The sequence below is a fragment of the Macaca mulatta genome, chromosome 7 (genome assembly GCF_049350105.2).
Source record: "Macaca mulatta isolate MMU2019108-1 chromosome 7, T2T-MMU8v2.0, whole genome shotgun sequence".
In the NCBI taxonomy this organism is placed as follows: Eukaryota; Metazoa; Chordata; class Mammalia; order Primates; family Cercopithecidae; genus Macaca; species Macaca mulatta.
The window spans coordinates 39,339,886-39,365,838 of NC_133412.1; the positions used below are offsets into that span (position 1 = coordinate 39,339,886).

Here is a 25,953-nt window from a genome sequence, read left to right on the forward strand (position 1 = left end):
CAGACACATGAAAAAATGCTCATCATCACTGGCCATCAGAGAAATGCAAATCAAAACCACAATGAGATACCATCTCACACCAGTTAGAATGGCGATCATTAAAAAGTCAGGAAACAACAGGTGTTGGAGAGGATGTGGAGAAATAGGAACACTTTTGTTTTGTTTTTTAATTCCCCTGGTGATTCTAACATGCAGCCAAGATTCAGAACCACTGAGATGACAACAAACTAGTTTCCTTCAACAGCAGAGATCATGATACAGAAAATTAATTGCTTCAACAGTTTCACAAGTAGATGAAACTGAGCTATTTTGGAAATGACACCCAATTAAATGTATATCATCTGAGTGTTTCCGCTTTTAAGAATCTTCTATGAATTCTTTTAGGGAAAATGCAACCAGAGACTTCAAATTTAAACCTCTCTTAGATACTGAGACTTAATAAATAGATGAATTTATAAATAGTTTTTATAAATCTAAATGCAGAAAAAGCTATAAAGCATTTGGATATTTTGTTAACATCTCTTTTCACCTAACTGATAGTTTTAAGTTTTAAAACGGCAGGCACTAAACTGTATTTTTTCATTGTTACCATCTTCTTAGCTACCATAAAAATTATTCTTTATAAAAATAGATAATACATTTTTTTACACTTTGGGGGAAAGAAGCCTTTTTATTTTGGAAAAAATTAATTAACCAAAATTAACCTTTTTAAAATATCCTGATAAAAGACATCAAGATAATATGGCAACAAATCCCAACATTCAACTTCCTCCCAAATCTCTAAATATCTAATAACCTTTCAAAGAAAGATAAAGCCATTATTAGCATTAGCATTGAAAACTTAAAGATGTGATCAGCACGCTACAAATTTCAAGGAATTTCAAAATAAACTGAAAATTTTAGACATAATAAAGAGAAAAAGAGATGAATTAGTAGGAAAGCACACAATCAAAAATACTAATTTCAAACAATAAGAAAGGCTTTGAAGAAAATGAAGTAACAAAGAACAGTGAAGAAAAGTTTTCCTATGTTTGTCAATCCCCACTTAAAAATAAGTAAGAATTAACATTTAAAAATATGAAAGCTGTCACAGAACTATACACACACATCATACCGATGTCAAATTCTTGGTTTTGGTATTGTTCTATAATTACATTGATGTAACTTTTGGGAGAAACCGGGTGAAGGGTACACAGGACCTCTGTGAACTATCTTTGCAACTTATTATAAACCTATAGTTATTTCAAAACATATATACATATATGGGAGACCAAAAATAAATAAAAATATATAAATGAGACCTAATATGAAGACGGATGCAGAGCCCTTTCCCTTTTCCTCAATTACCCTTTGTTGCCTTCACTTCCTTCTCTGTCCAACTAAGTGCCCATGGTAAATAACTTCAGCCAATCCTCTGCCTGCATTTTAAACTCTGGCCCTACATACTTTCCATTACAATGAAAAAAATCAATGTTAGATGGATCTAATTGTATTCTCTTCTACATCCATCATTCTTTGTCTACTGCATCTCATAATTAGTACCCTTTCTTCACTTTTTAAGCAACTGTAGCTGATATTAAGAATACACATTTAAGCTAAAGCAACTTAAGTCGTGGAGGATTAAAATTAAATTGATTCATTCCTCTCTGTCATAGGAACAATCCCCAGCAACAGCAAATACCTTTCAAAATAGTCATACTTTCTGACCTAACAACTTGTACCTTGGGGGATTTGCCTGTGAGAAAATAAGGGATGTTTGAAAAAATGTAGAGATAAGGCTATTCATTGTAGAGTCACTTACAATTAAATATAACCAGTGAGAAATAGTGAAGCAAATTCTGGTATATGCACAGAGTGGAATACTATTCAGTTTTTTTTTTTGTTTTTTTTTTTTGTTTTGAGATGGAGTCTCACTCTGTCACCCACGCTGGAGTGCAATGGCGTGGTCTCCGCTCACAGCAACCTCCGCCTCCCGGGTTCAAGCGATTCTCCTGCCTCAGCCTCCCGAGTAGCTGAGATTACAGGTGTGTGCCACCACACCTGGCTAATTTTTGTATTTTTAGTAGAGACGGGGTTTCACTATGTTGGCCAGGCTGGTCTCAAACTCCTGACCTCGTGATCTACCCATCTCAGCCTCCCAAAGTGCTGGGATTACAGGCTTGAGCCACCATACCCAGCCTCTATTCAGCTATCTTAAATGATGTCAGAAAAATGGTTCTGCTGGCACTGAAAATGGGCACTATAATTTTGTTAAAGAAAGAAAAGCAAGTTACAAAACCTTCTCTTGACTCCACATTGTCCACCACTTACTGCTCCATTTATCTGCTCTGCTTACAGCAAAGAATCATACTGTTCCTATTCAATGTCTCCCATTCCTATCAAGTTTCTGCCCACATTATTCTATAAAAATTGCTCTCAAGTGACTTCTTTATTACTAATTTCAGTGAAAGTTTTAGTTCTATGGTGGCATAAGCCCTCTTCAAACCATCTAAAACTTCTGAACAAAAAATAAAAAAGATCTACCTGGGATTTTGAAAAGTAAGCAAAGCAGGCAAACAGTAGAAGGGGTCACAATTTGGAGAAGTGACCTGCACAAGACTGAGTTTTCCATGACGTTTGTTTTTCTCACATGGTGTGCCCACCCCATCCCACCCCACCACCATAATCTCCCATTTCTAATGTTCTTGCCCTTGAGCATGGGCATGACTTGCAACTAGTTTCTAAACAATAAAATATGGCAAAGGTAATGAAATATACTTGATTCTGTGTACAATGTATATGTTATGTATACAAGACTTTAGCGACCATCTTGCTGGAGTTTCTCCCTTCTTTTGAAGAAGAAAGCTGCCATGTTACGGTTTCTATGTTGGGAAGCCCATTAGGCAAGGAACTGAAGATGATATTTATAAGCTGAGGGCAGCTCTAGCCAGAAATCAACAAAAAACTGAAGCCTTCCATCCCACAGCCACAAAGAGCTAAATTCTGCCAAGGAAAGCAGATTCTCCATCAGTCACGTTTCAGATACCATAGTCCCAAACCAACATCTAGCAATATTTTAAAACCTTAAGCAGAGGACTCAGCTAACCCATACCTAGATTCTAGACCCAGAGAAACTCAGAGATAATAGCTATGTGTTGTTTCAAGCCACAAAGTTTGTTATATAGGCATAGAAAACTACTATACACGGCTCTGCCCTGAGCAAGGGCCTCACCATGGAGCAGAGCAGAGGAACATGGAGCACAGTTGTACCGGCAGCTAAAACCCTGAGAAAAACTCCGTACTTCTGGCCAAGGAACCAGTAAATGGAGTTCATGAAGGCCAGAATGTATACGAGAAAACCCTGGCAGGGAAAGAGCTTGAGAAGGGGATTATCTCTTAATTCTGTATATGAACCTGTCCAAATCTCAGTCTAATACAAGCTTCACATATGTGAAACTAACCCAAACCAAAGTAGCAAAGGTTTTAGCCACCCCAACTAACATGAACCACCTGTGCAAGTCTCAAACTAACCCCTGTATTATTCATGAGTAAAACAAACTCAAACTTACATACCAAAGGTTTAAAGAGCTGAATTGAAATCTGAACCACCATCCACAGAAGGCAAACACAACTTAGATTTAGAACCTAACTAGGCTGTACACTAACACAAAATGTCAACGTTTTCCAGAGCATTATAACAAGATTCATAGATTATATAATAATCACAATGTCAAAAATACAATCCAAAATTACTTGACATACAAAAACAAACGAAACCGGAAATGTAACTAATTCTCAAGGGAAAGATAATCATCAGATGCCAACAATCAGATAACTTCAATGTCTGATAGCTGGAACTATCAGAGAGCCACTGTTACCTGACACAAAGGCAAACACACTGGAAATTACTAAAAAGATTGGAATCTTCAATAGAGAAATGCAAACTATAAAAAAAAAAAAAAAAACTCAATAGTAATTTCAGACCTGAAAAATACATTATCTGAAATTAAAAATTCCCAAGATGGGTTCAACAGCAAAATGAAGATGACAAAAGGAAGACAGAACTTGAAGATAGATCAATAGAAATTATCTAGCCTTAGAGAGAGAAAAAAGATTGCAGGAGAAAAATGAACAGAGTACCAAAAGGTCTAAATACATATATATATACACACACACACACACACACATATATACACATATACACACACACACACACCTCTTATGTATGAATATATATATATCTAATATATATGGGTATTTTCATCTTTGCCTATATATTTTATATATTTATATCTATATATATGCATAGAATATAAAATTAAGAGTGCAAAAGAAGAGAATAAAAAGAAATTGGTGCCAAAAAAATTACTTGAAAAATGTCATAGCTAAAATATCCCATATTTAGTAAGTTTAATGGTCAATTCTGTCCTATCTTAGTTAAAAAATCAGGTGCATCTGTCACAGTTGATCACTTTCTCTACCTTGAAATTCTTTCTCCACTTGAATTTGAAGGTGTTACATTCATACAGCTTCCCTACTACAACTCTGGCAATCCCTTCCTTTGCTGGTTCTTTCCCATCCCTCTGATTGTAACAATGGATGCTTTGGATCTTTGCAACCCTCCTCTTCTCTAGCTATACTAATTCCTGAGGTGATCTCATCCAATCTCATGGCTTTAAAGAAATCCATGTGCTGACCCTTCCTACATTTCTATGCCCAGCACAGATTCCTCTTCTGAACTCCACATAATTGCCTACTCCATTGCCCCTCTGAGGTCTAAGAGCTAAAACATAATAGGTCCCAAATTGAACTCCTGGTCTTCTCTCGTATCACTCAAGCTTGTTCTCTCCCATCTTCCCCCTCTTATTTGATAGCAAATCCATCCTTCCAACTGCTCCAGGTCAAAATATTTAAAGGCATTTTTTACTCTGTCTCCGACAACTCACATCTAGTCAGTCAAGAAATACTGGCTGTACCCTCGAAGTATATCTAGAATCTGACCCTTTCTCATCACCTTTATTTGCAACCATTTTCAGCAAAGCTACTGTCACCGCTCATCTCAATTATTTCAATAGCCTCCTAACTGCTCTCCCTGTTTTCACTCTTGCCTTCCTTCCCACAGTCTGCTTTCAAAGCAGCCAGGATGAATTTTAAAACTTAAGTCAGATCATATTATCCTGTACTCAAAACCTACTATTGGTTTCCCAATTCAGAATAAGAACCAAAACCCACATAATGGCTTGTAAGATGCTGCTACACAATCTGGCAATCTCCTCAACTCCCACGTGCAGCCCTGCCTTTCCTCTGCTACCTTTCTTCTCTGACCTCATTAACCACCACTTTTCCCTCTCTCAGGACTCCAGTTAGCTTCCTCAATGAGCCAGGTATGTTCCAACCCCAAAACCCTTAAGCAGTTACACTTTATTATTTCTGCCTGGTTATACTTTTCCCTTAGATATCTTTCTGGCTGACTGTCCCATGTTCTTCAGGTCTTTGCTCAAATGTTTCCTTCTTAGTGAGGCTCTTCCTGACAACACTGTTTAAAACTGCAAATCATTATCACTTCCTAGCTTCAGTGCTCCTTGTATTCTTTCCTACTTTATTTTTATCGAAGTACTTATTAACCTTATCCCCTACTACAATATAAATAAAAGATTTTTGCCTGTTTTGTTCATTTCTGCGGGCTAATGCAAACGATAATGACAATGAAAAAAATCATGTATTTAGTCATTACTATGTGCACATAATTATTTAAGTGTTTTAAATGAATTATCAGGTACTCCTAATAATAATCCTAAGATGTAGGTTCTACTAATTAATATCATCTCACAAATCAGGAAACTAAGGCACAGAGGGGTCAAATAGCCCAAAATCATATAATTAGTAGATGGCAAAGCTGAGATCAGAATCCAGACCACCTGACTCCCAAGTCTATACTCTAGCCATAATGCAAGCATAACAGAATAAATGAACAAGTGTACAGTTGACCCTTGAACAACATGGGTTTGAACTGCATGAGTACACTAATACTAGGATTTTCTTCTGCTTCTGCTACCCCTGAGACAATCCTCTTCTTCCTCCTCCCACTACTCAGCTTACTCAATGTGAAGATCTTTATAGTGATAGACTTCTACTTACTGAATAGTAAATATATTTTCACTTCCTTCTAATTTTCTTAACAACATTTTCGTTTCTCTGTCTTACTTTATTGTAAGAATACAGTGTATAATACATACAACATTTAAAAATATGTGTTAATTGACTGTTATCAATAAGGCTTTCAGTTAACAGTAGGCTATCAGTAGTTAAGTTTTTGAAGAATCTAAAGTTATACACAGGCCGGGAACGGTGGCTCATGCTTGTAATACCAGCACTTTGGGAGGCCGAGGTGGGTGGATCACCTGAGGACAGGAATTCAAGACCAGCCTGGCCAATGTGGTGAAACCCCATCTCTATCAAAAATACAAAAATTAGCCAGGCATGGTGGCACATGGCTCTAGTCCCAGCTACTCAGGAGGCTGAGACAGGAGAATGGCTTGAAACCTGGGAGGTAGAGGTTGCAGTGACCCAAGATTGCGCCCCTGCACTCCAGCCTGGGCAACACAGCAAGACTCCATCTCAAAAAAAAGAAAAGTGAAGGTAGTTATACACAAATTTTTAATCGTGCGGGGGCTTGGCATCCCTAACCTTCAGGTTGTTCAAGGGTCAACTGTATATGCCTTAATCTCATTTAAAAGTATGAGTAAGTATATGGACATCTATAACTATAAAAAGGACTAAAAGGATATACAGAAAGGTATTAACAGTAGTTACTTTTCGTTTCTGAGATTATTCTTTTTGTTTTATCTATATTTTCTAACTTTTCTACAATGAGTTATAATGCATTTGTAATTTATTTTTTTAATTACCAAAAAGTCATGTTACAGAATCTTAGAAATGACATGGAACATTGCACACAAGGCAACAATAAATAAGCAGTTATAAAACATTATCAGTAGATCATTTCCAATTTCAGAAAGGAAAAAAAGAAAGTGAAGGAAAGAGGAAGGAAGAAAGAAAGGAGAAAAGAAAGAAGAAAGGGAGAGAAGGAAGAAGGAAGGGAAGGAAGAGGAACAAAGAAAAAGTTAAAAAAAAAAAAAAAAAAGAGAGAGAGAAAAAAAGCACAAATAAGCAGGTATATAAGCATGGGAGAAAAACTGATAGCCAAAATGATAACAGTAGTATTCTAAGTTGTTAGGATTATAGATGTCTTTTATTTACTTTCTTTTTAGAGTTTTTCAGATTTTTCATTATAAAATTGTGTAAGTGGCAAGGCGCGGTGGCTCACGCCTGTAATCTCAGCACTTTGAGAGGCTGAGATGAGCGGATCACCTGAGGTTAGGAGTTCAAGACCAGGCTGGTCAACATGGTGACAACCCGTCTCTACTAAAACTACAAAAAAAAATTAGCTGGGCGTGGTGGCACGCACCTATGATCCCAGCGACTCAGGAGGTTGAGGTAGGAAAATCACTTGAACCCGGGAGGCGGAGGCTGCAGTGACCCAAGAGCATGCCACGGCATCCCAGCCTGGGAGACAGAGTGAGACTCCATCTCAAAAAAAAAAAAAATTAAGGTTTTTTCTTCCCCTTCATGTTAGTGGCTTTTTTTCAGTACTCCAGTTTCTGTTCTCCTGAGACTAAATTAAGCAATAAAAACCTCAACTCATGAAACTTCAATTTCTTGATCCTAGGTATAAAAGGGGGTATTAACATGTTTAAAACATAAAATCAGCTAATAAAAATGATTACCTCAACTTGTGCTTGTTGCCTTGCTAAAATTATGTTAAAAACATCTAGAGTCTTCTCCAAGTCCTGTAAAAAACAGAGAGGCACTTGTAAACAAGAAATTTAATCATTAGATAAAACAAGAAATTTAATCATTCTTTTATCATTAGATAAAAGAAATGTTTATGATTTCTAGGCATATCTAGTCCATTATCAGTACCTGTGACCTAATGATAGTATTAGTATAAATCTGAATGTATTCTAGACTTTTAAGTTTTTTAATTTTTTACAGTAAGAAAATAAGTTTTCCAAGAAAATAAATCCTCATTAAATGCAGTATGAAAATAATTTTTATGTGAGAACTTTATAATTAACACATAGACATAAATGCACATGAAAACAAGAGTATTTACGAAGAGGACCTGTTTTACATACCATCCTTACGATTCTTACTTCTTACTCCCCCCATTCTTATTATTATATAGCCATTGTACTAAGGGTGCCATTACAAAACACATAATATTTAAGAATGTAAAATTCTGCAAAACAGTAAGTAGGCTAAAATAGAAACTGATTTGAGACATTTACATAAAAGTACGTTAACCGGGTGACCTGTGTTCTAAGTGCTTTATGTGCTGTCTCATACAATTCTCACAACTCTGTAAGACAGATATTGTTACCATTTTATATATGAGAACAAGAACACTAGACCTGGCAGTTTGAGAAACTTGTGTCCATAATCAGAAGGACACTTGGTAAATATCCAAGTCAGTACTTGAACCCAAATCCATCTGACTCTAATATCTACGCTTTTTCTAATATTTCATACTATTTCAGAAAAATAGTAATTCGACTCATAAAAATAGTAATTCAACTCATTTTTCAAATTATGAATCATTGGTAGAAATAGTTCTATAACTGAAATCAGAAGACATTAAGCAAATTATGTATCCAGTGTGATTCTACCTTTCATTTTTTTATTTTTTATTTTATTTTTTTCTTGAGATGGAGTTTTGCTCTTGTTGCCCAGGCTGGAATGCAACGGTGGGATCTCAGCTCACTGCAACCTCCACCTCCCGGTTCAAGCAATTTCCTGTCTCAGCCCCCCAAGTAGCTAGGATTACAGACGCCCACCACCATGCCCAGCTAATTTTTAAAATATTTTTAGTAGAGACAGGGTTTCACCATGTTGGCCAGGCTGGTTTCCAATTCCTGACCTCAGGTGATCTGCCCACCTCAGCCTCCCAAAGTGCTGGGATTACAGGCGTGAGCCACCGCGCCCAGCCGTGTTTCTAACTTTTAAACGGGGGTAGATAAGACCTCTTCTTTCCCAAGAAGTAAAAGTTTTTTATAAATAATATTTGAAGCATTTTGAAAAGCTACTACCATATAAATACAGGATGTTTACTAATAAAACAAGATATAGCTATCTAATAAACACATATTTAAACAGCTCTGATACTGACTTTCTAAACATTATAATAAAAACCAGACACGTTTCCCAAATCGTTTACATTAACCTTATTTTATCTGATATTGGCATGGGGAAAAAAGTTTTTTTAAAGAAGAAAAACTGGAAAAAAAAAATTCTGCATTTTCCCATATAATTCTCTCTCAAAAAGAGGTGAATTCTGTTCTTCCTAAAATTATTTTTTGATTCAAATTACATGCAGAAGAATATTAAAGGATGATTAGACAAATAATAGTTCTCACTAATATATATGCAAGATATACCTGAATTTCTTTCTGTATTTCTTCTGAGACTTTAGACTGTGTTAACTTGTTTTTGTAGGCAATTTTATAACTCTTGAGTAACTGCCTGTGCTTTTTTATATTACTCCATGACCACATCTGTGTATACCTTCTTATATGAACTTCAAGAACAGAGTCAATTGCATATTTCCACCTGAAAATCAAATTTTGTTAACATAAATGTGAATATAAAGGTTTAAGACAAAACAGGAAAAGTCTTGACTTTTTAGAACTTATGCTGTCAAATTTTTTGTTCTTCTTAACTCTCTTCCTATAAGAGCTCAGCAATTCCCAGTAAAATTGTCTGACTTAAATAGACTTAGATATAAGAAAACATTTAAAGAAGAGAGTTTGCCAAAGCAAAATCCAAAAGGCACAAAATGACACGTGGGAAATAGTATTCCAGTATGGTTATAACACTGAGTCTACGTGGGTGACTGATAAGCGATAAAACTTTTAGAAAAATGTTGAATGTCTTGAATGTTAAGAATTTGGGAACCAGCCGGGTGCAGCGGCTCACATCTGTAATCCCAGCACTTTGAGAGGCCAAGGCGGGCAGATCACGAGGTCAAGAGACTGAGACCATCCTGGTCAACATGGAGAAACCCCATTTCTACTAAAAATACAAAAATTAGGCTGGGTGCAGTGGCTTACGCCTGTAATCCCAACACTTTGGGAGGCCGGGGAGAGTGGATCTACAAGGTCAGGAGTTCAAGATGTCAAGATGCTGAAACCCCGTCTCTACTAAAAATACAAAAATTAGCTAGGCGTGGTGGTGGGCGCCTGTAATCTCAGTTACTTGGGAGGCTGAGGCAGGGAGTTGCTTGAACCCTGGAGGCGGAGGTTGCAATGAGCCGAGATCACATCACTGCACTCCAGCCTGGGTGACAGAGCAAGACTCTGTCTCAAAAAAATAAAAATACAAAAATTAGCTGGGCGTGGTGGCACACACCTGTAGTCCCAGCTACGTGGGAAGCTGAGGCAGGAGAATCGCCTGAACCAGGGAGGCAGAGGTTGCAGTGAGCCAAGATCGCGCCACAGCACTCCAGCATGGGGTCAGAGCAAGACTCTATCTCAAAAAAAAAAAAGGAATTTGGGAAACTAGGAGCAGAAATACAAGTGGATGTTCATATGAAAAAAGTAATACGGACATACAAAAGAAGTGAAAGCTGTTTTTATAAGTAATCAATATATTTACTATTTGTCTTTTAATACTCTTGCCTCTTTTTTTAAAGTGGTTGAATTACTTGGCTTTTGAAAGTTGCTTAACTCTGACAGTAACTAAATATATGATTATATGTTCCTCACAAAACAAAAAACAAATTCTAACTTACCATCGTCGACCATTGGTATGAAGTGGTAAATAAGGCTTGTATTTCCTATAAGGCGCATTCCTAACCATATAATCCACTGACTCCAAAAGGTCAATCATACTTAAGTACTGTTAAAACAAAAATAAAATTATATTTATTACATTGTACATATAAATAAAGACTAAATTTCATTCTATTTTTCAGTCTAGTGAGACTCCAAATTCCCTGAACAATGTTGCCTGTTAGCCCAATAATATACTATATTTCATCAAATTTAAGATGCTATCAATTATAAGTATACTACAGTTCATCAAATTTAAGACACTATCAATTTTAAGTTGTAATATAATTTTAGGTTCTACTATAAAAGAAAACTGCTGTTAATTAAATTGTGTTATCACCAATATATACATCCTATTTTCAGATGTTAAAATGTAAACTAAATTAACATCTTAGAAACAATGAAATATGGTATCTGTAAATTATGATATAAAATATGCCTGTTTCTAAGACTATATATTTTTCCTCTGGACCATCGTTTCAGCAGTAGCTAGCTATGAGCTGATTTTGAAATTACTGCAAAAATTATTTGCATGACTAAAGCAAGATAAAGCTATTTAAGCAGCCATCTTACCATCAACACAGCAACTCTGTGTAGATCTGACAAACAGCTCAAATGGAGGGAAACATACACCCAGAGGCAGCACGAAACCAGAGAAGATTTTTAAACAGGGGCAAGTCTAGCTTCCTCCTCTCTAATTTTTCCCAATGCAGTTCTAACTAAAGGTTACCTACCATGCGGCTGTTCATCACTTGAAATGTGTCTAGTCTGAACTTAAATGTATTTTAAGTGATGTAAAATGTCTCATTACAACTTTTTACATTTATTACATGTTGATATGATTAATATTTTGGAAATATTAAGTTAAATAAAATGTATTATTAAAGTTAATTTCACCTTTTTCTTTCTACATTGTTAACACAGTTACAAGAAAATATAAAATTACAACTTGCATTACATTTTTATTGAACAGAATTGTACAAAAAAGCTCAATTAGCTAAATCTCCTGTCCTCCTTTCACTTCCAGTTCACCAAGCCTGTCACCCCAACTCTCGGGGCACATAACCACACTTGGGAAACAAATAGTGGAAAAAGCTGCCAACATTGCTGTTCTAAAAATTAAAAGAACAATATTTAATAAGAGTGCCTTCCATTAAAAACTGAGGAGGGAAAAACACATTAAAATCTTCCATCAACAGGCCAGGCATGGTGGCTCAAGCCTGTAATCCCAGCACTTTGGGAGGCCGAGGTGGGCAGATCACAAGGTCAGGAGATCGAGACCATCCTGGCTAACACAGTGAAACCGGTCTCTACTAAAAAATACAAAAAAATTAGCCGGGCGTGGTGGTGGGCGCCTATAGTCCCAGCTACTTGGGAGGCTGAGGCAGGAGAATGGCGTGGACCCGCGAGGCGGAGCTTGCAGTGAGCTGAAATTGCACCACTGCACTCCAGCCTGAGCGACAGAGTGAGACTACATCTCAAAAAAAAAAAAAAAAAAAAAATCTTCCATCAACAATTGTGAGCCAAATGGAAATAATTTCCTTCCCTACAGTTTGATATGATTCTCCACAATTTAGGAAAAGACAAAATAAAATTTTTAAAAACTACTTCTTAAATTTGAAATTCATTTTCTTTAAAACGAAAATTTTTAAACGGTCAAATCTCAATATAATGAACCCCAAAAAATCACCAACCACTAGAGAAGTAATAATCACAAATAAAAGCAGTCAAGATTCAAGGTTAATCAAAGCTGGAAATATCCACATGAATCATACCTGAGGTTTGGTCAGTTCAATGGCAATATTTTGTATTTCTATGTTCCAATCCAGTTTGGGTGTTTTGAGCTCTGATTCTGCATAAGGATTCATGTAGAGTTTTGCAGAGGCTGATATTGGCTGGAAAACTTGTATTACATGGGAAGACATAAGATATGTTTATATGCTTTTACATATAAACAAGTATAAATAATTATGAGAACACTGTTATTCTAGAATAAAAATGATCAAAAACATGTGTAATAAAATCACTACCAAAAATATTTAAGCAATTTAAGCTTCTACTTATATGCATAATAATAACCTCAATGGTTAAAGCGAAATCTCCAAGGAGGAAATTGGAGTCCTATGCTTCTAGGTAAGAAATGTATAAAAGAGACAACAATCTACTCTTGGTTATTTACAGTCTGCATAAAATTAGACTTCTCTTCCTTGCTGCAAGACATTTAATGATTTTATTATTCATTAAAAATACTAATACAAAAAAGGAAATAAGATCTGATAAATTTCTGTCTTAATTAATCACTAGCAAAATTTAGTAACACGATCATGAATAAAATTCATTCCAAAAAAAGAATCTGCTCATCTCTTTATTATTTTCAAAATTATCATTACGTACATAACCTTAGAATCAACTAAAGAAAATAATCTTCGGGTTGAGAAGTAACATAAAAAGGTGTGTTAGGGAAGATGACAGGGTAATGCAAGGTGATAAATTTTAACTGTGAATAATATCAAAACTATAAAAACTGGTAAAAAAAAAAAACTATAAAAACTGGTAATTACCATATAAAAATATGTTTGCATAAGATTGTACAATATTTTCAATGGCTTTAAAGGCTAGTTATAAATGGAAAATGCCTAAGAATGAAATTGTAGATTTTCCTTAACTATTTTTTTTACCATCAATGAACCTAAATGCTTTCACAAACTAGCAGCACTTGAAAGTTTTATCATCATAAAATGTAGGGATCTGTGTAACATAAGTGCCAACTATTATCCAGCGTCAATTCAATTAGTTATAAAAGAACATGAAGAAAACAACAGTGAACCAGAGTAATATGGAACAACCTGAGTATGAAAGCTGAGAACAACCATAAAGGGGTATACTAAATAAAAACAAACCCGTAGCTTCAATAGCATGAAACTAAAATAAAGAAAACAGATGGAAAAAATCAACAAATAAGCAGGAAGCTGTGTTAGAGATCTAGTTGTAAAATAAAGGTGAGGCTGCCAAGAAATAGAAAAGCTCAGAAAAAGAATTCTCTAGAGTGGCAGGATTACGTTTACACTGCAGTAGTAACATAAGGGTGACCTCAATACCAGAATCTCAGAGATTTGGTTACTTTTTGAAAAAAGAAAGAAAGAAAACCTAAATCCTAAAACAAAGAATACAACAGCAAGCTAAGAAGAATACATGGAATTCAAAGAAGGTTGGCTGTAGGGAATGAACTACAGCTATACTGCCCTTCTCTATCTGCTATTCTCCAGTGGTGTGTGTATTACGATCTATTCCTAAATAATTAGTTATAACCCAAACATGCTGTATCATAATAGTAAGGTATAAAATTAATATACTTTGTTTGACTAAGTAACATTATCAGAAAAGTATTTTAAAATAATATATTTACTTCTATGTTTCTTCCTATAACATGAAATAAACTTTTACTATTACTTACTGTATTGATAATTTGGGGGTATATTTCCACTTGTAAGAATTTCATTTTTCAGCTGATCCTAAACAAAAAATTTGAATGAGAATGAAAAAGAAAATGCACATATATTCAGTCACACACATGCACACACACACAAAACTTGGTTCTTACATTAGTATCTTTGTTTCTCTGTTACTAGTAGTTAATAAGAAAAACACACTGAGCATTATTTACAAGTATAAAGACACAGAAGCAGATAATTTTAAGAATTCAGTATGTCTACAAACAACCTTGTAGTATGTCCCCTCTGACTCTGAAAAAATGCACATATATGTATATCCATACACTGGGATTTCAGACACATTCTAGTCAAAGGCAAATCATATGTTACAGTATCTTTCCAAGAAATACGAGATGGAAGACTGAAATTTATCCAGTTCTAAAAATTCAATTGTTCTTTCTTTATCCTCTAAGTAAATAAACATGGCTAAGATTGATTTAGCACACTGAAGTTTTGAATTAATCTTCTACTATTCAGAAAATAACCATAACAAATGTCTAAAACATTTGTCAAAGATACATGTTTTATATCTGAGAAATATTATCTTTATAATATTCTTAATCATTGTAATATGAAATATCAAAATGTGACAAGAATATCATCAAAATGAGAATGTAAAAAAGCATAAATACAGTTTTAATTTAATACCATGGACTCTGATGTCACTGTCCAGTGAATGATTTCACAAAGATCTTCAAAAACAAAACTGCTTTTCTGAAGACACATAGTGGATTTGAAAGGATGTTTTTCATATTTCTGATTTAGCGAAATACAAGTTAAACAAATGGCTGATATCCTGTCCTCATGAATGCCCTCTTACATTAAACAAATTTAGGGAGCGGGAGTGAAGTTAGCTCTTCCAAGTATACATTAATATTACCAAAATCTGTTCCCTTGATCTCTGGTAAGACATGCTGCAGTTTACATTCCAGTATGCGCTAAGACTATCAAGTCGTATAAGCTACAAGAGAAAAATGAAAAGAGATCAAGCAATCAACACATTGAAATTATGAATCAATTTTAAAAGATTATTCTGTTCACCACTCCAAAATTACCCAAATGCCATTTTGAATTTTTAAAGAAAATAATATAAAATGAGGGGAAAATATATTCATGTTATTCAGACTTTATTAAGTCTAGCATTTGCTAAATTGTGCTTTCAAGAACACTATTTCCAAGAAACTCATTCATTCAATTATCAAATATTTATTGAGAATTTAGTATTTAACAAACCCTGTAAACATTTTGCTAAAACAAAAGACATGATCCTTCCAGCAGATACGAATAGCTGTTTCCTGAAAACAGGTGGTAGCAGAGGAGTCTATGGTCAACAAGGTGGGAAAGCTACATACTAAATATCCCTCTTGGAGACTCAGTGTTTGTTACCATATTTAAAGCTCTATAGTTTAAAATAAAATGAAACGTATCTGTTTAATTATGTATAGCTTAGTACTTTAATCAATAATCTTACTTGATTAGAGAATATTTTTTCTATAACATCTAAAAATATCTCAATATCTAATGTTCACAAAGTACCATTTGGGACCTATTAACTGTATCCTGTATCTTTACTTGATAGCTAAAGAACCTATATCTCAGAACTGGTAAGTGATTACAGAGGGTCACACACTAAGTAGCAGGGCCAAAACTAGACCCTAGACTTTTAAATCACACTCCAACAGCACGCTGTGCTCCATCAATGTTTCTTCAAGAAAATAAATTAACTGTACCTAGGAAACTAACAAAAATTTTTATTCCAATATAATACCTTGTATATAATTTTGTCTGTTTCATTTAATATGCATGGAGTCCAGTGTTCATTTGCAGTCTAAAATAAAAAAGAGAATACCTGTGAAATGTGGTATGGATGTCATATAATGGTGCTCTAATACTTGTAAAATGTAACAAAATAATTTAGGAATAAAAGACATCTTTCTTTAAGCTAATTTAATGTTACCTAATATTAGCTATCTATTTCTTTACATATATTTATAAGACAAAATCAAAGAAACAATGAAAAGAGAATTGACGTGATTCTAACTTGAGTTCATTCATTCAGAAAATAATTACTGGATTAATACGTATTTGAATTTGAACTGTGGAAAGAATTGGATATGAATGAAAACAGACAGCCAGCCTATACACTATTGAAGATGGTACACATTCTTTTCTAAAAAAACAAATAATTGTTGTGTAATAGGAAGAAAACCAGGAGGGTATGGAAATTACCGCATGACCATGTTTCTACAAGGACAGCATGTTCAGCAATGCCAAATACTAAACTTATTTAGCAGCAAGGGCATTTTTGAGAAACTTGTTAAGAACTGTTTCAGTGGAGTAGTAGAGTGAGAGTACAATGGGCAGATAGGTAAAATGAGATCCAGATCAGAGGTGGGACAATAACTTTAGATTTAAAAGTTAGAATGTAATTGCAAAGAAAAATAAATGGTATGGATACAAAAGAGATAGGTTTGCTATTGCTATTGTTGTTATAATAGCCACTGTAATAGTTGAAACAGGAAATAATTGAGCCAGACAATGTGCCAAATGTTTTACATAAACTATCTCATTTAATCATCACAAAAACACTAAAAGGTAGGTACTACTTCAGTGAATTAATGTGGTTTTGACAGAAGGAGATTAACATGGTAAGCAATACAATAATATTTTACAGGTCTTTGATAAAATACAATACGAAGCATAAAAGAGGGAATGGTAAATTCTAAGAAGGAAGTGAAAAAGAACGAGAAAGAAAGGTCATGTATCACGTAAGTATTAAAACTTGAGTAGAATCACCAGGCAGACAAAGAGAAGAAAGTAATACAGACAACTAAAGCAGAATGAAGAGTCTGAGCAAAGAAACAAAGGGACAAACAACAGCAAACACTAAGGAAACTACATATTCTTGTGCAACAGTATATCTGTTATCAGACAAAAGGAGATATATGACAAGTTTGTATTTTTTGCATTGTCTGCTAGAAGCTCAAAGTTACTATGCTCCCTTATGACCACGATCATTAGTTACAGCTTTCTGAAACAATTCTCTCTCTATCCTTTAGAACATAGATTCTATCCTCTTTAAAGGTGTTACTGTATACTTCTGTGGTCGAAAGCTACTTCAAAGTCATTTTGGAAACAGGCAAAGGATAAACAGTATATTAAACACTAGCTTCCTTCACTCCCTTTCCTTTGTCTCTTCAGCTCTCTTTTTCTTTATTGTTTCTGCTCTGTTCTTCAACTCCGTGTGTATCTCTACTTCTCTATATGCCCACAACATTGTTAAGCCTTCCACATAACCATGTCCTTCTTTTTCTGTTTTTCTGCCAGTCTACCACCCTTCCATTCTTCTTCCTCTTCTTTCCCTATTGAGGCCCTCTCCATATAAGTAGACATAAGGCAAACTTGTCTGGTAGGATTTATGGTTCACTGTCCTTAACTTTAAAAGTATCTAAATGAACCACATCTTCTTCTCCGTAGCAAAACCTAATTCAGCTATTTGTCTTCACTTACATGCCCCAAAACATGTTTCCTACTACTTAGCTGCCTGTAATAGAAAAGAAAATGTCCAGCCTATATATAGGCTGTCTACCCTTAAAGACCATTAAAAGAAAAATTCATTATAAAATAATCAAAATAATTTACATATAGCCCAATGAGATGAGTGCGCGCACATACACACACATACATAAACATATGCACATATATAAGCTATTTAGAAATTCCATCTACCTATAACAAAAATGTATATCTTTCACTCTACAGAAATTCATCTTCCCCTACTTTCCCCACGTTTAAGATACAGCTTTTATTTCTTTCAAAGTATTTGATAATGATATTTTGATACTTGTTACATGGAAAGACAATTAAAAATAATTTTAAAATGTAATAATAGCATCACTAAAAATGTTAAACTTCTAGAGAGTTGTGTAGCATGATAGTACATTTAAAAAACCATAGCTCTTTGTAGAATAGTTGATTTTAGACAATTTACCCTGTGACTTCAGAATAATACTTTACAGGTTCCACAGAAGTTTTAAATAAAGCAAACATTACCAGTAGACTGAGCTCTCCCAACGTGACACCAAATGAAAGAGGCCGCTTTGGATCAGTGACCTACCAAAGAAGAAAAGATAACAGTAAAATATGCTGATGGTGAAGGCAAATCCATGTCCTTTACAATAGGCAGCAGAGGGAAACGTGTTTACAGGTTACAACCCAATTGGATATGTGGAAAACACAGGGGAGGCAAGTAATAACATGGCTGGGATTATCCATATTTTGTAGACCTAACACTTCTATGCTACCAGTAAGATCCTTTCCCAGTGGAACTCTTTTCATACTAGAAGACGACTCACTATGACTAACAAGACTTTTCTCTAGACAGTTAAAAAGGAATAATCTTTTTATGTATATCATCAAAGATGTTTTCACAGATAAATTTCAAAAGGTGTTACAGATAACACTGCCGTGAAATCATTTTAATAACACTTAGGGTACACAGTGGAATACTATTCAGCCATAAAAACAGGAGAACACGTTTGTTTGGGTTTTTCTGCAGCAACATGGATGGAACTGGAGGCCATCATCTTAAGTGAAACAACCCAGAAGCAGAAACACAAACTGCATGTTCTCATTTATAAGTGGCAGCTAAATAATGAATACACATGGTCAGTTTGTGGAATCATAGACATTGGAGACTTGAGGGTGGGTGAGAAGTAGTGTAAATGGTAAGAAATTTATTAATGGGTACAATGTATATTATGGGTGATGGAGACACTAAAAGTTCAGACTTCAACACTATGCAGTATATCATGTAACAAGGCTGTACTTGCACTCCTTAAATTTACACATTAATCTTGGAAATATGAACTGTCTCTTTAAGCCTTTAATTTTCTTAACACTTCAAAATGCTTCTAGGAAAATCTCTAGATCCTTAATATTTAATTTCTTCAGTCTCTATATCCAAAATCTGTCAACATTAAGTTTTTGTTCTATTTCTGATCTTCAATATGCAAGCTGCAATCCACGGTGCTTAAACTATACCACAATGTGCACAGTGTCACTGTTTTAGACATCTTAAAGAAAAGTCTTAGAGAATTGTTTGGTCATGGCAGAAACTAAGGAAACTAGGGAGAAGGGAAATGGATAATGTTCTAAATCATCCAACTGGGACTACAGAGTTTAGTCACATACAATTTTCTAAACAGAAAAAAATCCATGTGGTATAGTTGAGAAGTACGAATAGCTTTATAAGTCATTTTAATTAACATCAGACATATGATGACTTGTGGCAAAATATTTTCCTTTATTCCCACACTCATCTTTTTATACTTAGAGATACCTAGCTCAAAATAACTTGCAGCTCTTTCTGAAGAAACCCATTTGTTTTATTAAAGACAACCCTCAGTTGCTAATGTACTACCTACAAACCACAGCTATTACCCAGTGAGCATCTTTATGATAAATTATTATATTTTCTCTACACCCATTTCTTAATACATAATTGTGCAAATGAAAGAATTTCCTTCTTTTTAAAGGCTGAACAGTATTCCATTGTGTATATACACATTTTATTTATCCATTCATCCACTGATGGACAATCTTCTCTATAGTGAATAGTGCTGAAATGAACAAGGGAATGCAGACATCTCTTTGACATACTGACTTCAACTCCTTTGGCTATACACCACAGTTCCCGCTTATCCTCTGGAGGTATGTTCCAAGCCCCCTAGTGGATGTCTGCGACCACAAATAGTACCAAACCCTAAATATACTAGGTTTTTTCCTATATATACATACCTATGATAAAGTTTAATTTTACAAATTAGAAATGGGATTGCTAGATCATACAGTAATTTGATTTTTAGTTTTCTGAGGAACCTCCACACTGTTTTCCAAAATGGCTGAAGTAATTTATATTCCCACCAACAGTGTACCCAGGTTCACTTATCTCCACATAGGATTTTAATGATAATTCTTCCCCTTTCATGATGTGTTGAGTATACTTTATTTTCTTAAGTTTGTTATTAACAAAGGCATTTATGAGTGAGGTTTTTTTAAGACATTTATTTGTTAACACAATTCATTTTAATGACTCCATAAATAAAGTCAACATAAGACAGAGGTAGTATTTTTTGAAAATCTACAAATGTGTCTTGATGACTATCAAGTTACATAGGGAACTTATGAAGAAAAGAAAAATAAATTCTAGCAATGTCAGTATTGCTTTAATTCAATTCAAACTTAAAGCAAAAAGAATTAAACTCATTTTTAGAAGCAATGAACATTTCCAGGTTCCTAGATAAATGAAAAAAATTTAAGTTCTTACATGTTTCAAACTTTTAAACAAAGCAATGCATATTGTTCAAAATATGTGTTATACTTTAATTAAAATTAGCCAGTTAAACAGTTCTTAATCAGCTGATGTTACACTTTCGGTTATGAGTGAAGTTTGGTTTCTTCTGTGCAACTACTGTTGTACATGTGTGTGAACAGTTGTGGGTGTTCAATCCAACTCAGTGGAATGTAAAGAGAATGAGACTACAGTCAAGTGACCAGAGTTTTAAGTCACTTTTTGGCCAATTAACATTACCATTAGTTATTTCATCACCTTTTAGAATCAACTCATCAGCATAAAGCAAAAATTAGTTTCTTAAAGTTATAATAAGTCTTAACACGTAAAATAAAATTTAAAAAAATAACAGAGGACAATCCAAAAACCTCTTATATCAGCTTCAGAAAGGAACACATGATAATTTTATAGTATATTTACATACATAAATGCCTAATAAAACTAGCCTAACACAAGAAGATATGGTAGTGTACTCATAAGAAAAAAATCAATCTCGGATTTAAAAATGGGTACAGATAATCCATATATAGAAAAGTCAAGAATATTATAAAATACATATTTAATTATTAACTTAAACTTAGTAAATAAAAATTACTTACATCATCTTCATACTTAATGTGAATATCTGTGATTTTTACTTGTACATTTTTTATTACTTGAGTTGCCAATTTTTCCACAAATGTATCCTTTTTGGCTTCTTTTGGCTTATCTATTAAAAAATAGAAAAATACAAGCTCAAGAGTTGAAATTCTCATATACCTCAAAATTAATAACCAAAGGACAGCTAAGGCACTACTCAATGGAAATTAGAGCCAATAGTGTCTTTATTTATATTTTCATATGCATGTCCAACTTAAAACTTGTTTTTGAATTTACACTGTTATCTGACATTCATTTCACATTCCAAGTCAGAAATAAAGTGGCAATGTGTATAAACAACACCATGGCATAAAACTACTTTTACCTACCTTTTGAATGATCAAGACCTTTAAAAGGTTTCTTAAAATGTTTTTTGTGCTTTTTACGTTTACGTCCTTCTCAGTGGAAGCATTTTAGTGAGAAAAGGATAAAATTCAAGTTAGGAGACTACAGGACAGAAAAGAAAACAAGAGAATTCTTCCTAACAGCAAATTTTGGCACAACTCACCTTACCTTATTCTAAACTGACCTGTTACTTCAATATAAAGACAAATTTACAAACCTTCTTTAGTCTAGAATAACTTTCTATAGTAAAGAATAACCTTCTTTAATCTAGACAATAAATTGGCAGGTGTAATTATACTAAAATTGGATAAAATCTCCACTCCCAATGCCTTTTATAATATTAATGACTTCACAAAGTTACACTTTAATTTCAATATTACCAAAATATTGGAAATGTAACAATGACAGAATATAAAACTTTCAGAAGGTTTTGATAAACATATGGTAGGAACATAGACACATAAATGAAATGAAAGGGTAAGTTGCCCACAGATGACTTCCTCTGGATGATACACTTTACAAGCAAAATTATTTAATGACTCAAGGATATAAAGAACATTAAGTGGGCATAACATGTACATTGGACTGTACACTGAATTCGATTAGGAATTCCTTTAAAACCTCATTCTCTTTCAACACTACCTCACTGCATTCTGGCATTTACCAATACCTGTATTACTCAACCTACAAATCTTCATACTGAAATTTCTATCAGGCATCACCTGCAGCTGAACTCTTGAGGCAGTCTCTGTATTATCTACTGATTTCTAGTCTCCAGACTCAGCTCCTACTAAAGGTCCGTCTACCCTGTTACCAGATTGATGTCTTTTAAAATACTAATCACAGCCTGTTAATCTCTTGCTCAAAATTATTTAAAGGCTCTCTGCAACCTCCCAGACATAATTAAAATGTGTTTACACAATAGAGAAAGTCCTTTTATGATGTGACCCCTACGTCCCTGTCCTATTCTATTTCCTGCTGTGCATCCTTGCACTGGATACTACATAAATAATATTTATAGTTTCCCAAACAAGCCACATTTTCTCATGCCTAATGCCTCTACACATGTAATTCTGTGAACTTGTGTTGCCCTCCCTGAAGTTCTTCACCAGGCGAACTCCCAGGCAGCTTTTAAATCTCAGGTCCGCACTACTGCCTGTGCAAAGCCTTCTTAAACTACTCCAAGTAGCCCCAGAGCCTGTACCTTACAGAGAATTGCATTAAACAGTGATTATACCATATTTGAAGTGTTTGCTCAATTGTCTTGCCATCAGACAGGAGACTTCATTAGGTCAGAAATTATTCTATATCTGGGCACAAAGCATACAATACTTATCTGTTCAAATGAATTTTAAAAATCCAGATCCAACTAAATTAATGTTATATATATTTGAGAGAATATACGTGCAATTGAGCTTGAAATTTTTAATTTGTTCTTCCTTGATTTTTAAAAGCAAATTGTTCTGCCACTACAAAAATTAAGAAACAAATCCTGGACTACAAAAATAAAACCCTCAGTTTCAAGAAGAAAACATTTAATAAGTAATGTAACACAATCAGGATAGTGCTATACCAATAATACTTGCCACTGTGAATGTCTGACTCTGTTCTATTCATAAATCAAACATACATAAAAAGAATGAGTTCTCAAAGAAATACCATTTGAAAAGAAACAAGTAAGAAAGCCAAACTAGCCCTGAAAACCATTCCACTTGGCTAGAACAGCTTTCAAAGACACAGACTCAGCTGCCTCGGTTTAAATTCTCTTCTTACCTGACCAATTATCTTTCTGGTTTCTAGCCCCATGTTCTGCCTTTCATCTCAATGGCAGATACACCATGTTTAAACCTCTTTAAACAGTTTAAATCTACTCTTAGTGGTATATAGCTCTTTAGAGAAAGTTTCTAATTAATCCAATAAAAAATAAATCGATGGTTCTCAATCACAAACTAAAGCAGTTCTCAAAGACTTTGGTTTCACAACCCGTTTAACATTTATAACTTGAGGACTCTAAAGAACTTCTTATTTATGTGAGTTATAACTATTGACATTTACCATATTATAAATAAAAACTGAAAAGATTATGAATTCATTTAAAAATAATAAGCCATTACATAATAACATATAGTTATAAAAATAGCTATATTTTTAAACAAAAAGTTGTAGTGAGAAAAGTCGCATGGTTTTACATTCTTACAAATCTCTTTAACGTCTCACTTAGTAGAAGACAGTTGGATTAGCATATCTGCTTCTGCCTTCAACCTGTTGAGATACGTTGTTTTAATTGAAGTACATGATGAAAATCTGATCTCACTATAGATATACAATTGGAAAAGGGGGGAGCATTTTCATTGCCTTTTCATGAAATTATAGATATTATATCAAACTCAACAAGTGGAAGTTTCTTAAAGATAGTTGCATCGTGGAATCTGAAACCCTATGAATGAATTTTTCATACAAACTAAAATCAATTAGTCCATCTTGCACTTTAAATGGACCCTTTAGACATGTATGTTTTTCATCATCCATTGGAAATATTGCTTTATTGAATTATGCAAATCTTCCAAATGTCAAGTCATTTCATTATTTAATATCAAAACTCACATCTGTTAATATTACCACCAATGTCATCAGAAAAGTCTTAAAGTACTACTGGGAAGCTATCAATCTCAAGGTGACAAACACAAGTTTTCCAAAATTCTACCCAAGAGTTCAAATTTTATCACTGGCAACAAATATTGCCAGTTGCTTTTCCTTGAAGTGGTTTTGTTGAAGTGTCTACCAAACAACGAAATCTGAATAATGATAGTCTGTGATTCTTCTTAGTAAAAATAGTTTTCCAGAAAAAAGCAACTAGCTCAGCTCACAACTCAAACATCTCCACAAGTACTTTTCCTTGAAACAATCAGCCTACTTCAGTATGCAGAAATGCTGCAGGTATACTTCCTCTGCTGTGGCACAAAATATTAAAGGGACATGCTCACAGGTTGAAGTTCATTAAAATTTAAAACTTCCTACTTCATCAAGGGAATTCTTAAGTAAAAACTGGCAATTTTTTTCTTTCATTTTGCTTACTGTGAGTGCATGGTAGTGAAGAACACAGTGACTACTACTACAGTCTGGTGCCACTGCCTTGAATCATGCTAAGGCAGCCAGCTATTCTTAGCCACTATTGCTTTTGCACCAGCAATGTAAATGTCAACAAAAGGAAAAATCAAATAATGCTTAGTATTATTAAGAAAATCATTTTGACTTTTTGAGAACCAATGATTTAGAATATGGCCGGGCGTGGTGGCTCACGCCTGTAATCCCAGCACTTTGGGAGGCCGAGGTGGGCGGATCACAAGGTCAGGAGATCGAGACCATGGTGAAACCCCGTCTCTACTAAAAATAGAAAAAAAAAAAAAATTAGCCGGGCGCAGGGGCGGGCGCCTGTAGTCCCAGCTACTCGGGAGGCTGAGGCAGGAGAATGGCGGGAACCCGGGAGGCGGAGCTTGCAGTGAGCCGAGATTGCGCCACTGCACTCCAGCCTGGGCGACAGAGCGAGACTCCGTCTCAAAAAAAAAAAAAAGAATACAACAAAAACAAGAAATAACATCAAATGAGGAAATAATATACACTCAGAAACTGAAAGGAGGAAATGATCATGAAATACACGTTAAGTCCTAGCCAGCTGAAGATATCATCAACATAATAAACTAAGCTCATTTCAGAAGCACCAACATTCTGGACCTCATTTTTTATCTACACTAATGTGCCTTTTTAAAAAAAACTGAATCAATGATGTTTTCTTTTATAGTGACAGCTGTTATAGTCTGCTATTTTTAACAATGCTGCCCAGACTAGAGTAAGTTGGTTTGATTATAACCTACAAAACTGGACAGTGAGCCATGAGTATCTCCATGCTATCTTTTATATTAAACAAGGTAACTAGAAGACAAATTAACACAAGCACACTTACAAAAGGACTAGGTTTATTAGAACGGAAACTGCTTTCAGGGTAATTTCACCTAATGCTGTGAAGTCTGTCATGAAAATTTCTCTTCCATTGGTCACATGAATCAACATATTAAAGTTCCCAGCTACAGAGATAATTCTAACATGATGCTTATTGTTTATAAATTTCAAGATATAGACCCAATTGCCATTTAATCAAAACAAATTTTAAGTTTGATTGAGTTAATATAACAGCTCTTGAAGTATGATATAAAACAAAAAGTTTAACAAATCAGATTATGTAAAATACTAAGGAGTATTA

At 34.4% G+C, this 25,953-nt stretch overlaps 1 protein-coding gene across 2 annotated transcripts in view; it reads right to left on the bottom strand.

Moving 5' to 3' along the window:
- The window catches only part of VPS13C (vacuolar protein sorting 13 homolog C), a 193,209-nt gene that overhangs the window by 134,905 nt on the left and 32,351 nt on the right, over positions 1-25,953 (bottom strand). For both annotated transcript variants that reach the window (XM_015142394.3, XM_077938707.1), the window contains exons 6-14: positions 21,311-21,420; positions 18,413-18,472; positions 16,128-16,187; positions 15,240-15,320; positions 14,323-14,380; positions 12,644-12,771; positions 10,829-10,935; positions 9,477-9,648; positions 7,767-7,829 (exon numbers count right to left, since the gene is read on the bottom strand). In XM_015142394.3, coding sequence (XP_014997880.3) covers positions 7,767-7,829; positions 9,477-9,648; positions 10,829-10,935; positions 12,644-12,771; positions 14,323-14,380; positions 15,240-15,320; positions 16,128-16,187; positions 18,413-18,472; positions 21,311-21,420 — 839 coding nt within the window. The remainder of the gene's footprint in view (positions 1-7,766; positions 7,830-9,476; positions 9,649-10,828; positions 10,936-12,643; positions 12,772-14,322; positions 14,381-15,239; positions 15,321-16,127; positions 16,188-18,412; positions 18,473-21,310; positions 21,421-25,953) is intronic.